Source organism: Pelobates fuscus, chromosome 7 (assembly GCF_036172605.1).
Source record: "Pelobates fuscus isolate aPelFus1 chromosome 7, aPelFus1.pri, whole genome shotgun sequence".
NCBI classification, from domain to species: Eukaryota; Metazoa; Chordata; class Amphibia; order Anura; family Pelobatidae; genus Pelobates; species Pelobates fuscus.
This window is the reverse complement of record NC_086323.1, coordinates 60,829,627-60,843,960: the sequence shown is the minus strand read 5'-3', so window position 1 is coordinate 60,843,960 and position 14,334 is coordinate 60,829,627. Positions and strand designations below refer to the sequence as shown.

Below are 14,334 nucleotides of genomic sequence, written 5' to 3'. Positions count from 1 at the left end.
GCCTTGTCTCCACACGATTAATTTCGTCGGATAACCCCACTTGTAGTTCACATTGTTGTTCCTCAGCGTTTTGATGATGGTGACGAATTCCCTGCGCTTTGCCATAGTGGCAGCTGACAAGTCCGCAAATAAAGCAATTTTGGAGTGTGGGTCAGGAAGAGTCGACAGTTTCCGTGCTGCTGACAATAAAGCCTCTTTATGAGCATAATAGTGAAATTTTACTATTACGTCTCTTGGTACTTCTGAAGATAACCGAGATGGACGTGGAAGTCTGTGCATGCGGTCATAAGCCCAGGCAGAATCCGGTAATACCAAGGCCTTGCATATGGAGAGCACGTATGGAGGGAGAGCATCTTGGGAGACGTCATCTGGAATACCTCTGAATCTGATGTTTTGTCTTCTCGTTCTATCCTCCAAGTCTGCCAATTTTAGTTTTAGGACCTCATTGTCATCCGATAGGGATTGAAGTTTATCCACAACTTCATTGTGTGCGTTGCAAAGATCGCCCGTTTTATTTTCGAGATGGCTCGTCCGGTCTCCCAGACTTGCTATTTCCCTTCGTAAGTCACCATCTATGCTGTGAAAGTCCGCTTTAATCGTCGCTCTCAGCTCTTGGAGCATCTTGAGGAGGCTTTTCTCCGTGATTGGGGAGTCAGAGTACTTTGAGGAAGTCGAGTCTTGATCAGAGATGCTGTCCGACATGGTCTCTATCTCTTCGCCGCCATCTTGGTTCAGTGTTTGGCGGTCTTTTTTCCTCGATTTGGTCACTTCTTGGGTCTTAGGCTGCTTGTAGGGTCACATCTTGCTATGTCTTGTTTGCCCCACAGTTAGGTGTCGGTAAATTAATTGAGTTACCGCTTGAAGTGGCTTAATTGTAGCTGATCAGGACGAAATATCGCCGGAGCTCTTAGTCCATGCGACTGAACGCGCCGGAAGCCAGACATGCCCCCCCCCGTGCATATTATTAAACGATTGGGCAGATGGAAATCCTCAGTCTACAACCGATATATTCCTCATCCCGAGAAAGAAATTAGGAAAGCATTTAAAAGTTTGGCTTTGTAAATTTGATGCAATAAGTGTGTTTTTCTTTAATACCTTTTCACCCTCTTTGCATAAACCCGATTTACATATATTACTAATATGTTTCTGAACATATATATTATATTATTCACTCACTCACTCTCTGGGCCGGCGTAAGACATCATGCTGCCTAGGTCCAACGACAAATGACTACGGGGGATAATGTATAATAAACACAGGTTACTGGCTATGGGGGGGATAATGTATAATAAACACAGGTTACTAGCTATGGAAGGGATAATGTATAATAAACACAGGTTACTGGCTATGGGAGGATAATGTATAATAAACACAGGTTACTGGCTTTGTGGGGGATACTGTATAATAAACACAGGTTACTGGCTATGGGAGGATAATGTATAATAAACACAGTTTACTGGCTATGGGGGGGATAATGTATAATAAACACAGGTTACTGGCTATGGGGGGATAATGTATAATAAACACAGGTTACTGGTTGTGGGGGGATAATGTATAATAAACACAGGTTACTGGTTGTGGGGGGATAATGTATAATAAACACAGGTTACTGGCTATGGAAGGATAATGTATAATAAACACAGGTTACTGGCTATGGGGGGATAATGTATAATAAACACAAGTTACTGGTTGTGGGGGATAATGTATAATAAGCACAGGTTACTAGCTATGGGAGGATAATGTATAATAAACACAGGTTACTGGCTATGGGGGGATAATGTATAATAAACACAAGTTACTGGTTGTGGGGGATAATGTATAATAAGCACAGGTTACTGGCTATGGGGGATAATGTATAATAAACACAGGTTACTGGTTGTGGGGGATAATGTATAATAAGCACAGGTTACTGGCTATGGGGGGGTAATGTATAATAAACACAGGTTACTGGTTGTGGGGGGATAATGTATAATAATAAGCACAGGTTACTGGCTATGGGGGGATAATGTATAATAAACACAGGTTACTGGCTATAGGGGAATAATTTGTAATAAACACAGGGTACTGGCTATGGGGGATAATGTATAATAAACACAGGTTACTGGCTATGGAGGATAATGTATAATAAACACAAACACAAACACAAAAAAAATATACAAAAAAATGAATGCAGCTTCAGAATTAATCTAAATTGTATGCTGTCTAGGAGGTGGGAGGGTGGGTCTGCTGCTGATTGGCTGGAATGTGTCTGCTGACTGTGAGGTACAGAGTCAAAGTTTACTCAATGATGACGAATAGGGGGCGGACCGAACATCGCATATGTTCGCCATCCGTGGCGAACGCGAACATGCTATGTTCGCCAGGAACTATTCGCCAGTGAACCGTTCGGGGCATCACTATATATATATATATATATATATATATATATATATACACACACACACCATCCAGAAAAATTACAGGCACTCAGATATTTCATCCCTTTAAAAAAAAAAAAAAAAAAAAATATATCCAGTATTGTCAATGTTTCAGTTCCAGATGGGAACATTCATCAGGAACTTGCATTGTCCTGATGAAATTTCCTACCTGGAACTGAAACGTTGACTATACTGGATATTTTTAAATAAAGGGAAGAAATATCAAAAATCCTGGAGTGCTGGTAGTATTGTTGCTGGATGGTAGTGTGTGTGTGTGTGTGTGTTTGTGTGTGTGTATATATATTTTTTTTATTATTATTTATATAGTGCCATTAGATTCTGTAGCACTCTACAATGGGTGGACAAAAAGACATGTAATTGTAACCAGACAACTGGACGTACAGGAACAGAGGGGTGGAGGGCCCTGCTCCATGAGCTTACACACACATATATATATATTTATATATATATATATAATCACCTGTGTTTCATATCTCTTCCTAATCAGTGGTAGTTTAGCCATCAGGCTTTAGTGAATCCTATTTTTCTGTGTGTTTTTAATTGAAACTTGGCAAAGCTTGTTTTATTCCTGGTTGATCTTGGTCTATAGTAAATTACCCCTGGTTGCTGGACTACACTTAATCTTTTACACTTACCTGGAAAACTGGTTTGTGACTCCAACCTGCAGTTCAAACCTTACTTTCGCCTCCCACCTAGTTATGGTAATTTTATGCTCTCATTTTTAGTACTTGTTACCTTTAAATGTGTTTGTTTTCTTACCATTGTCTTGGCAAAAGTCTGGTAGCAAACGTAATCACTGATTAAATTCCCTGTGCTAAAATAATAAATGAAAATATTACTTTTACACTTTTTTACAAGACTCTCAAGTTCTCTCTTCTTTGTAACATTATATAGCAGGATCAGATGGAAATCCAGCATTTTTGATTCTCCTAAAAAAAATGAAGGATGCATTCACACTTTAAATTTTTTTGTATAGTATTGGTTTCTACAGTCAAAACTTTATTAACACATTTCAATATAAAGGAAAGTAGAGCAGATAATAGTTTGAGTTTCAAAATACTCATTCAACTGTGTCAGGACAGATTTAACTACTCTGTAATTTTTAAGCTCTCTCCTTCTCTCAATTTTTCCTGTCCACTTCTCTCTCTCCTTCTCTTGCTCATGCCATGCCCCCCTTTCCTCCATATTCACTTATTTCATATATATATATATATATATATATATATATATATATATATATATGTATGAAATAAGTGAATATGGAGGAATATGGAGGAAAGGGGGGCATGGCATGAGCAAGAGAAGGAGAGAGAGAAGTGGACAGGAAAAATTGAGAGAAGGAGAGAGCTTAAAAATTACAGAATAGTTAAATCTGTCCTGAATATATATATATATATATATATATATATATATATATATATATATATATATATATATATATATATATATATATATATACATATATATATATATAATATATTATCCCTCTCACCTTTTTGGTGTTCTTATATCTGTGAGTGTGTTATCTAATAAAAAAAAGTGAAAAATATCATCGTACATCATATTGTATTTCATGTTTTGTCTTAAAGATTTCAACACTTGATTCCACATAAAAAGGTTATAGCAGCTAATAATCTATCAGGGTGATGAGTGTGTAACAACTGACTTGAATAGGAAAATATTATCTTCAGGGCCAAGAATAGCTTGTACTGATTAGAAATTAGCCTTTAGAATGAGGCTAATGAGCCAGGATCTACTAAGGCCAAAATCTTGGAGCTAATCTCTTGGCAGCTCAGTAGAGCATCTGATTCTAGTCAGCTTTAATGAAATTGTGTTTTAACTCCTTGAGTTCCAGTATATGCTGGCACTCAAGCAGGTAATTGGGATCATAATCATTAAGGAACAGAGTGTTCAGAAGCTCATGGCAAATTACATCTTAATTTTTCAATTTGTAGAACACTTGGGTTATGCAGATATGCATTCACTCAATTTTTGGTAAATTATTAAGCTAATATTAGTTTTAGATGTGCACCCCCATAATGTTTCTTATGCAGTTGCCTTTAAAATTCCAATACTGCCACCAAGTGTGTTTTGTCTATTAAGATGAAGGACCAATGGGTCTATTCATTGTTTTCTCTAACCCAGCTAAGCCTTTATTTAGGTCTCAATAATGCAAGTTATATCTTTATTTACTACTGTGACTGATTTGAGAGTCCATGGTTTTAAAATATGAGAAATCATACATGCACATTATGTATTATATTAAGACTGATAAAATATTTCAGTACAAACTAATTTTTGACTAAATTAAAATTGATACCATACATATAATTACTAAATAGTGAGGTCCCGAATGGTTCGCTGGCGAATAGTTCCTGGCGAACATATGCGATGTTCGGTCGGCCCCCATTTTTTTTTTTTGTGCCCAAATTTACTAATACTAAGTAAAAATTACTTAGTATTAGTAAATTGTGCCCCTTCTCGCAATACTGCGAGTAGGGGCATGCCTATTGAACAGTGAGCAGCCTGAGCGGGTGGGGGCCCTAAAGTAAAAAAAGGGTGAAGGACCTATTGTCCTCCCCTTAAAAAAAAGTTCTTTGGAATTTTCCCACGCTGTGTAAAATGACAAAGAGCACTCTGATTGGTGGGCTTGAAATCCATCCAATCACAGTGCTCTGTGTCATTTTACACAGCGTGGGAAAGTTCTTTGCATTTTCCCCACTCTGTGTAAAATGACAAAGAGCACTCTGATTGGCTTAAACCAGCCAATCAGAGAGTTCTTAGCCTAATTGCACGGCATGGCAAGGCTTTATAAGCCTCCCCCCGCCCTGCAGAGCTCAGTCTGCGCGGAGCCCTCCATGGGTGAAGATGGATTATTTTATTTTTTTGCGCTCGTTTTATTTATTTTTTTTTTATTGCGTCGGTTATTATGGTTTTAAATCTGACCTTTTTTGGGGCTGAAAAAAGAAGATTTTAGAAGAAAGAAAACATCGAATGGTAAGTTGTTTTTATCTATTTTTTTTTTACAGGTTTTTAGTTAAAGGTCCCCCCCTCATTATTTTTAAGCTGAGGGGGGTAGGTAGGGGGATATTTTTTTGGAGGGGGGAAGGGGTGACTAGGGTCCCCCCCTTATTGTTAATTTTAGGGCCCCCACCCACCGCTCAGGGGTGGGGGCTGGGGGGGACAGTAGGTTCCCCCCTTATTGTAAATTTTAGGGCCCCCACCCACCGCTCAGGGGTGGGGGCCGGGGGGGACAGTAGGTTCCCCCCTTATTGTTAATTTTAGGGCCCCCACCCACCGCTCAGGGGTGGGGGACGGGGGGGACAATAGATCCCCCTTATTGTTAATTTTAGGGCCCCCACCCACCGCTCAGTGGTGGGGGCCGGGGGGACAGTAGGTCCCCCCTTATTGTTAATTTTAGGGCCCCCACCCACCGCACAGGGGTGGGGGCCGGAAAGGGGGAGGACAGTAGGTCCCCACCTCATTATCTTTATGGCCCCCACCCGCCGCCCAGTGGTGGGGGCCGTGAGGGGACAGTAGGTCCCCCCCCCTCAATACCATTATGGCCCCCAGCCGCCACCCAGGGGTGGGGGTCGGAGAGGGGGAGGACAGTAGGTCCCCCCTCATTATCATTATGGCCCCCACCCGCCGCCCAGGGGTGGGGGCCGGGGGGGGGGATGGAGAGTAGGTCTCCTCCCCCCCAGCCTTCAACCACTATTATAGCCAGAAAGAGTCCCGGTGGGTTTTAAAATCCGCCTGCCTATTGAAGTCTATGGCGGTTCGCCCGGTTCGCGAACATTTGCAGAAGTTCACGTTCGCGGTTCGCAAACCGAAAATGTTATGTTCGCGACATCACTATTCCTAAATTTTTTTGTAGATGAGCGCACAGTTTAGGACAGGGGTAGGCAACCTTTGCACTCCAGATAATTCTTTACATCATTTGTGGAGATATAGTCCATAACCTCTGGAGTGTCGGAAGTCGCCTACCCCTGGTTTAGGGTATAGGAAAAAAAGGGTGGGTGGTGGGAGTACTTTTATAGTACTATTTTGAGAAGCAGAAGTATAATCAGTTTAATAATTGTGTAATCCACTAAGGAATAAAAAATTTAAAAAAAAATTCCATGGGCTCTAGAAAGAGTAGAGCGATACCTCTAAGATTCAGAACTATATGCTGGGTGTGAGTGAAAAGTGAAATTCACTGGCTGAGCACGGAATAATGTCAGTTGTGGTCAGCCCCAAAAGAGTGGTTTGTACCATTGGGTGAGTTTTTGTTGTAAAGTTCTATTTATCATTAAGATGTATATTTTCTAATTTTTTTTTTTTTTGTAAATTAATCTTTATTCAAGCAAAGGTATCCTAAATTCAAACATACATGTCTCTTTGAATAACAAAAAGGTGCATTTGGCAGATTCTATCCACAGGGGTAGTATTGTTTTAATTTTTCTTATCAATGTCAAAATATTAAATGGTGTACATTCAAAAGTAAAGTGGATCTATGGTAATATGCACATGGCTATTCAGAAGCAGGATATGTCTCTAGATATTTTGCATGTGGGAACTAGCACGTAAAACAATTAAATACAACTGGGAGGAGTGAAGGCATTTCAGGTATTGGATGGTGGGTTTCCAATGAAATAACACTAGAGGGAGAATACAAATAAGCCTCAACTAAGTAATATTACCGGTCTGGTTTCATCTGCTAAAGGTTTCATAAGGGTGAGGTGTAAGAAAGAATTATCATGCAGGTCGAATTTGTATAAAACCAATTGGTGATCAAATATATAATTGTAAATTCCAGTGATAATTTGCATTCATAGTCCTTTTTTAATTCAGTCTTAATTCAGTTTATTCCTAGGCATATTTGAAAGCAGAGTGATGTCATTATGATGTCAAAATCTGATGCAGTTGGGCTAGATTAGGACATGTAAAATATAATTACCAGGCAGGTAGAATGTATAATATGTGTACATGTGGTGAATTGGGGTAGGGATGTAAACATTAACAAACAGACAAATACTGACAAACCGTGCACTAAGGAATAACAGAACCATTCTATAGAAGATAGAAGGAAAACATTGAGAACTATAGCAAAATGTATGGGGCAATAAGTAGGAATAGAAATATGTAAAACCAACAAGAGAAAAGAGCGGTCCTAGCACTAGGTATAATACATTTGTGATACAGTGAAAAATGGTTGGATCAGAAACAATGCCAGTAAATAAGTGATCTGAGCACAAAACTGTTATGCGTACTAATAGATAGTTCTAGAATAACTTAACTCTGGGAATTGCTAAAATTCATAAAGAGAAAGTTCATTAAGCCTAGCACTTGCTGTTTTTCCATGGACTACTTATCTGTGTGTATGTATGTATATATATATTTTTTGTAAACAGGTTATTTGGCAAAATGGAATATATAATAGAATTAGCCCGATATATTTTTTTAATGCAAGTAAAAATAGTCTAAAATAAATTAGCATCATTATTTTAAGTTTTATATATCACAAACATCTGCTACACAAAGTACATTTTCACCAGCCAAACTCAGTGTATTATAGATCCCTTTAAAAAAAGTTATGTATTTAGGTGAAATGTGAGGTTGCTTACCAATTTCTGCTGATATTGTACATTTGTGAGTAGTTTTTCAGTAATGTTGACAAATGGGATTGCATAATACAGATTTATTGAGGATGACGGGATTCATAAGAAATGCAAACTCAGCCACATGGAAATCAGAATTACATGAACAGGAGTCAAAAGCATAAAATAGCAGGCAAATAGTTACCTTGATGAAACATAATTTTACAGTATGACATCTAAATCTACAATACTTTGCAGAATTCCAACAAAATTATAAATAAGATTTTCTAAGGGTGTGGGATGCTCAATGTACTAAGCATTGGAAATCATTTTTTTTGTAATGCTTTGCAAAATGTATGTTCTCTTTCTAAGGTAAAATTGGGCTCAGAAGAAAGGGTTACTTAAAACCCAATTTGGTCACTTTGTTTGGCATTCGTTTGCCACTACCAACCCTATTTCTGGGACTGGTTCCCAGTATTCAAAGCTTACAGGCACTAGCACAACATCTTTCGTGTATTCCTAATGCTAAAGTGTCCTAATCCATATTTAGACCAAGTCCCCCTCCCTATGACTGCAAAAATAAATTAGTTAAAAAAGGTTTTATTTACCTTTTTTTTCAGTGTCAAGACTCACTAGGTGCTGCTGCTTGCTCCTACCACATCTTGGAGCTGTCACTTCCTTGATAATCATCCAATCCAGGTACCTGCCCTAGTGTTCCTAGCAGAGGCATAACTGGAAACCACAGGGCCCCGGTGCGAAAACTGCCCTGGGCCCCCCACCCCATATGTCTACCCCCTGCAACTCCCCTCATACATCTGCGCACCCTCCCATACGTTGACACCCCACACATGCAGAAAAATAGATACACATACACACATACAAACACACCTAAACAAACAGACACACACACACACACACACACACACAGACACACACACACATACATACAAACACACAAACACACACACACATACAAAATGGTTTAGTTACCCTCCTGTTTCCTACCTTTTAGGTGCAGGAGGGTGACTTTCCCTGGGTCCAGTGGTGGCTCAGCCTAATGGGAGTCAGAGTTCCCACTCTGACTCCCTCCTCTTCCTCCCGCGCGGCTTCAGGTGTACGCTGGGAGGAGTTACCGGGGCAGTCACTTCCTCCCAGCTGTGATATCATTTCAGGGGGCCCGGTCGCGCTGTTAAAGTGCCACAGTGCTGACCGGGCCCCCTGGAAATTAATTTTCAGCGGGTGGCCCCAAGAGCATGGGCCACCTGATGAACGCCTTAATGAGTGGCCCCGGCAGAACTACCATGCGGCCAGGGCTGCAATACATGTTGGCAGGCACCCTGTCGCAGGGGTCCGCAGGGTGGCCGGATCCCCTGTAATGGCGGGCCTGGTCCCAACTGCGGCCCTTGCGACCAAGGTAGTTCTGCCACTGGTCCCTAGAGGAGCACTGAGGACATGTTGTGCATGTGCATCCAATCAAATGCTTCTTATAGGGAAGCATTGAATAAAATACTTCCCTAGAGCTGCAATCCAACTCATGGATTCTGAATGTCACATACTTGTGTGAAACTCAGTCATAGCACCACTAGTGGTTGTCAAGAAGACAATCAGTAGAGGCATGTTAAACCCTTCTATCAAAACAATGCAGTATCTACTAAACAGTAATATTTTATACTAAAGGGATTAATGAACAGGTCCACTGCTTCCATACCATTTCATTTAGACAGGTGGTCTGGATGTCTTTAGTGGTACTTTAAATCTTTAAAAGCCAAGTGACTTCAAATAAATGTTGTAAAAATAATGTACTAGTGCAATCTTTACTTTTATGCCAAACAGACCAAGGAGATATAATTCCATTACGTGCAAAGTAGCATTTTTCATTTACTAACTTGTCAACATTTTGGCAAGCAACCTGCATAGCATATATTCTATACTCTAACAGTAAAATCAAGTAATTTGTGACATGACCGGTGCAGTTCAAGCAAAAGATGAGTAGAAATTTCAGAGTATTATTTTATTTATTAGAGAGTTATTTTCATTATATATGCCTTGAATACGTAATGTATATAATGTTTTGATTTATGTGTGTTTATGTAAAATGTATACACAGTAAAATTATTTTAATGTACTAATACATTTGGTCATCAGTAGGTCTTTTTTCCTCCAATATTAAAAATGCAGTATATGCATGTATGTGCACTGATCAGCCACAACATTACAACCACTGACAGACAAAGTAAATAGATTATATCAGTGCAGGGCACCTGTCAAGGCGTGGGAAATATTAGGCACAAGTAAACAGTCAGTCTTGAATTTCATGTGTTGGAAGCAGGAAAAATGGTCAAGCGAAAAGATCTGAGTGGCTTTGCCAAGGGCTAAATAGTGATGGTTGAACGACTGGGTCAGAGCATCTTTAAAATGACAAGTTTTGAGATTTGTTTTTGGTATTCAGTGGTTAGGACCTACCAAAAGTGGTGCAAGAAAGGACAAATGGTGAACTGGTGTCAGGGTCATGGGCACCCAAGGCTCACTGACACGTGGAGAGTGAAGGTTAGCTTGTCTGGTCCGATCGCACAGAAGAGCTATTTTAGCTCAAATTGATGAAAAATGCAATGATGACCATGATAGAAAGGTGTCAGAAAACACAGTGCCTCACAGTTTGCTGCGCATGGGGCTGTGTAGGCGCAGACCATTCAGAGTGCCCATGATTACCACTGTCCACTGCCAAAAACGCCTTCAATGGGGATGTAAGCATCAGATCTGAACCATTGAGCAATGGAGGAGGTTGCCTTGTCTGATTATTCACATTTTCTTCTAGATCAGGTGGATGGCTAGGTGTGTGTAATTTACCTGGGGAAGAGATGGTAGCAGGATACACTATGGGAAAAAGGCAGGACGGCAGAGGCAGTGTTTTGCTCTGTGCATTGTTCAGTTAGGAAGCCTTGGGTCCTGGCATTCATGTGGGTGTTACTTTGACACTTACCACCTACCTAGAGATTGTTGCACACCAAATACTTCTCTTTCTGACAGTGGTGTTCCCTGATGGCAGTGGCCTCTTTCAGCAGGATAATGCACCCAAAAATGGTTTTAGGTACATGACAAAGAATTAAAGGTGTTGCCATAGCCTCCAAATTCCCAGATCTCAACCCAATTTAGCATCTGTGGGATATCCTGGAACAACAGATCCTATCCATGGAAGTCCAACCTCAAAACTTGTAGAACTTAAAAATTCTAATGTCTTGGTGCAGATACCACAGGACAGGTTCAGAGTTCTTGTATAGTCTGTGCCTCAATGCATCAGACCTGTTTTGGAATCACAAAGGGAACCTACACAATATTAGGCAGGTGGTTTTAATGTTGTGACTGATCGGGGTATATGTGTTTGTACATCCAATAAATTCTGCAAGCACCATTTCACTGTGAATGCTTTAAATACAATGTACAAGGGATATATTAAGTATATTTAAATAAATAACATCTTCACATATGCAAGTAATATATGACTATAATTGGAAGAATTATGATATCTGCAATTTTTTTCTCAGGTTGGATTTTTTTTTAAATATTTTTGGCCATAAGCCTAAGCATAGGTAATCTGATAACGTTTTCTGCCATGCTTCTAGTTAATTTACATCTAGTATGACAAACTGTAAAAAATGATTTCTTTCAGTGCTATCATCTTCCATGTTGTCATTAATGGGATTTTAATGATGACTTAATTTTGTGTGCAGAACTACTACGGAGCTGCCAGAACTATCCTTTCTGATAACCCACTTGGCTTGACATGTGGAATGGTATGTCCAACTTCAGACCTGTGTGTAGGGGGATGTAATTTATATGCAACAGAAGAAGGACCAATTAATATCGGAGGATTGCAGCAGTTTGCTACTGAGGTATGTACAATAAGGAATTAGAACTATTTGCTAAAAATACTTCTAATATAAATTTGAGCAAATCAACCAATTCTGAGCTATGATTTTTTTTTGTACACGATCAAAATATAATGTATTATACAATTAGCGTTTTCTGGTGAATACATTTCTGTTGCTTGCCAATCAGTAATAAGAAAAATGCAGATGCACAGTGCTCACATCTCTACACTTTTTGAAAGACAAACTAGATTATGATGGCAGGTTAAGGTCATGCTTCCTGTATATATGTAATCTGTACTAGTTACAAAAGTAACCTAGAGTGGCAGGGTCTGTACTATGTATTACTAAGTGAAAAGCATATGTCTAGAGATGCCCCAAACAGTTCGCCGGCGAACATAGATTGTTCGCGGTCGCCGCGGCGGGCGAGCATATGCATATCCGCCCCCTATTCGTCATCATTGAGTAAACTTTGACCGTGTACCTCACAGTCAGCAGACACATTCCAGCCAATCAGCAGCAGACCCTCCCTCCCAGACCCTCCCACCTCCATGACGAATAGGGGGCGGACCAAACATCGCATATGTTCGCCCGCCGCGGCGACCGCGAACAAGCTATGTTTGCCGGCGAACAGTTCCCGGCGAACTGTTCGAGACATCTCTACATATGTCTGATACGTGCACCTGGGTCACAGATCTCCTGGTCTCCTACAATATGTTACCAGAAAATAATAGTCAGGACCTGCTCACAACTTCATCACCAATGGTCTGTATTGTTATGGCATTTGTTTGTGCCACTGATGTACTTCTTTTTTCTGGAGGACTATATATTATTCAGAAGCATAGGCAATGAGACAGGTAGTTTTCCAACCACCATGACCACTTCTGCTTGTAGAAATGGTCATAGTGGTAGTAGTGTGCATGTGCAACATTTCTGCTTAAAATGCTGCCTATACTGAGATACATGCACTTTTGTGCTCGTAGCTAGTTACATCCCCATCTGGCAGGCATTATAAACTAAAAAAAAAAAGAATAAAAAAAAAAGGAATAGAGTAACCTTTTAAACAAGCAATACTGGGTGCCATGGAAACCCCCATTTTTGGCCTGAAGACCATAACTTTGGAAACAATGAGCTAGATCAAATGAGTAACCAGTGATAAATTAGCTGACGTGAAAACGTGAAATGTTTTTCTGAAATGGTTATCTGGCTGAGCATAATAAAAATATATAGTCCATGTAGTTTAGGGGTGCCCAAATTGTAGATCCCAGATGTTGTAGAACTATAACTCCCGTGGTGCTTTTCATACTTATAGAATGACAACGCAACATGGAAGTTGTAGTTTTAAAACATCTGGAGTCCTTTTACATTGTGTACTTTTTCAGCACTTACTTAAGGAACTCCGACCATTTTTAGAGCAGATTCTCACTATTAACTGAATATGGTGCTAAATGTGTTGCTATTCAATACAGATGTTGCTATACAATAATGATACTCAATGCATAGAATGGGTTAATACTTCCACTGAAACGTAGAACATAGAATTTCATCTTTCATGGAAGTAATTGTAATCAAGGTTTACTGACATTTCAAAGGATGTTTTGAATGTAGAAAAATGTAGCATCAATTAAAAATATAATGATATGCTAAAAATGCATGCTATAATTTATAATTAAGTGTTTGTTTTAGAATGTAACTGCAAGTTCATGCAGTGTTGGAATAATAACATTTTAGTAATTTTTGGGTGTAATTTAGCTATTTGTATTGCTTTATTTATATACCATATTGAAGGCACAATTATTCACTAACCACATTTAGCTCTGTCTGAAACACCATTTATCATTTGCTTAAGTTATTAAAATACAGCTGACTTCAAATCATATTCAAGTATTTTTAGCTTTTATTGTGGGTCTAACTTACGAGCTGGCAAATAGGTGTGAGTGAAATTCACATTTATATCAGTGACAATCTGTAAAGCTTAACATGACGTCAGATTTAAATCTGCAAATTGTCTGTCTGTCTGTCCATCTGTGCATGTATCTATCTAGATCTAGACAGACTGGGGAATAAGCCAGAGGAGGACATCCAATCTGTATTCTTATTGGACAAAATTGTATCAGAATAGTGGTGAATGGAAATAAATAGTTTTTTCTGACTTTTTGTTTCCAGCTCTTATTACCTGGTCATCTTTACCACTCTAAAAAGCAGACACAATAGACAGGCATTACATATTACACATAAAGAGAACACATGAATCAGACTCCATTTATGTTTTTGTACATGATATATATGTCTATATACATTAATGGGAAAAATAGAGTACACCCTCTTTTAATTCTATAGTTTTAAATATCAGGATATAAGTACAATCATTTGTCTTAAAATTGGGTAAATACCACCTCAGATGAATAACACATGACATATGATACCATGTCATGATTTATTTAACCAAAA

The 14,334-nt window shown here is 39.2% G+C and overlaps 1 protein-coding gene across 2 annotated transcripts in view; it reads left to right on the top strand.

The window, feature by feature from the left end:
- The window catches only part of DPYD (dihydropyrimidine dehydrogenase), a 968,764-nt gene that overhangs the window by 302,775 nt on the left and 651,655 nt on the right, over window positions 1-14,334 (top strand). For both annotated transcript variants that reach the window (XM_063428340.1, XM_063428339.1), the window contains one exon: window positions 11,746-11,907. In XM_063428340.1, the coding sequence (XP_063284410.1) occupies window positions 11,746-11,907 (162 nt within the window). The remainder of the gene's footprint in view (window positions 1-11,745; window positions 11,908-14,334) is intronic.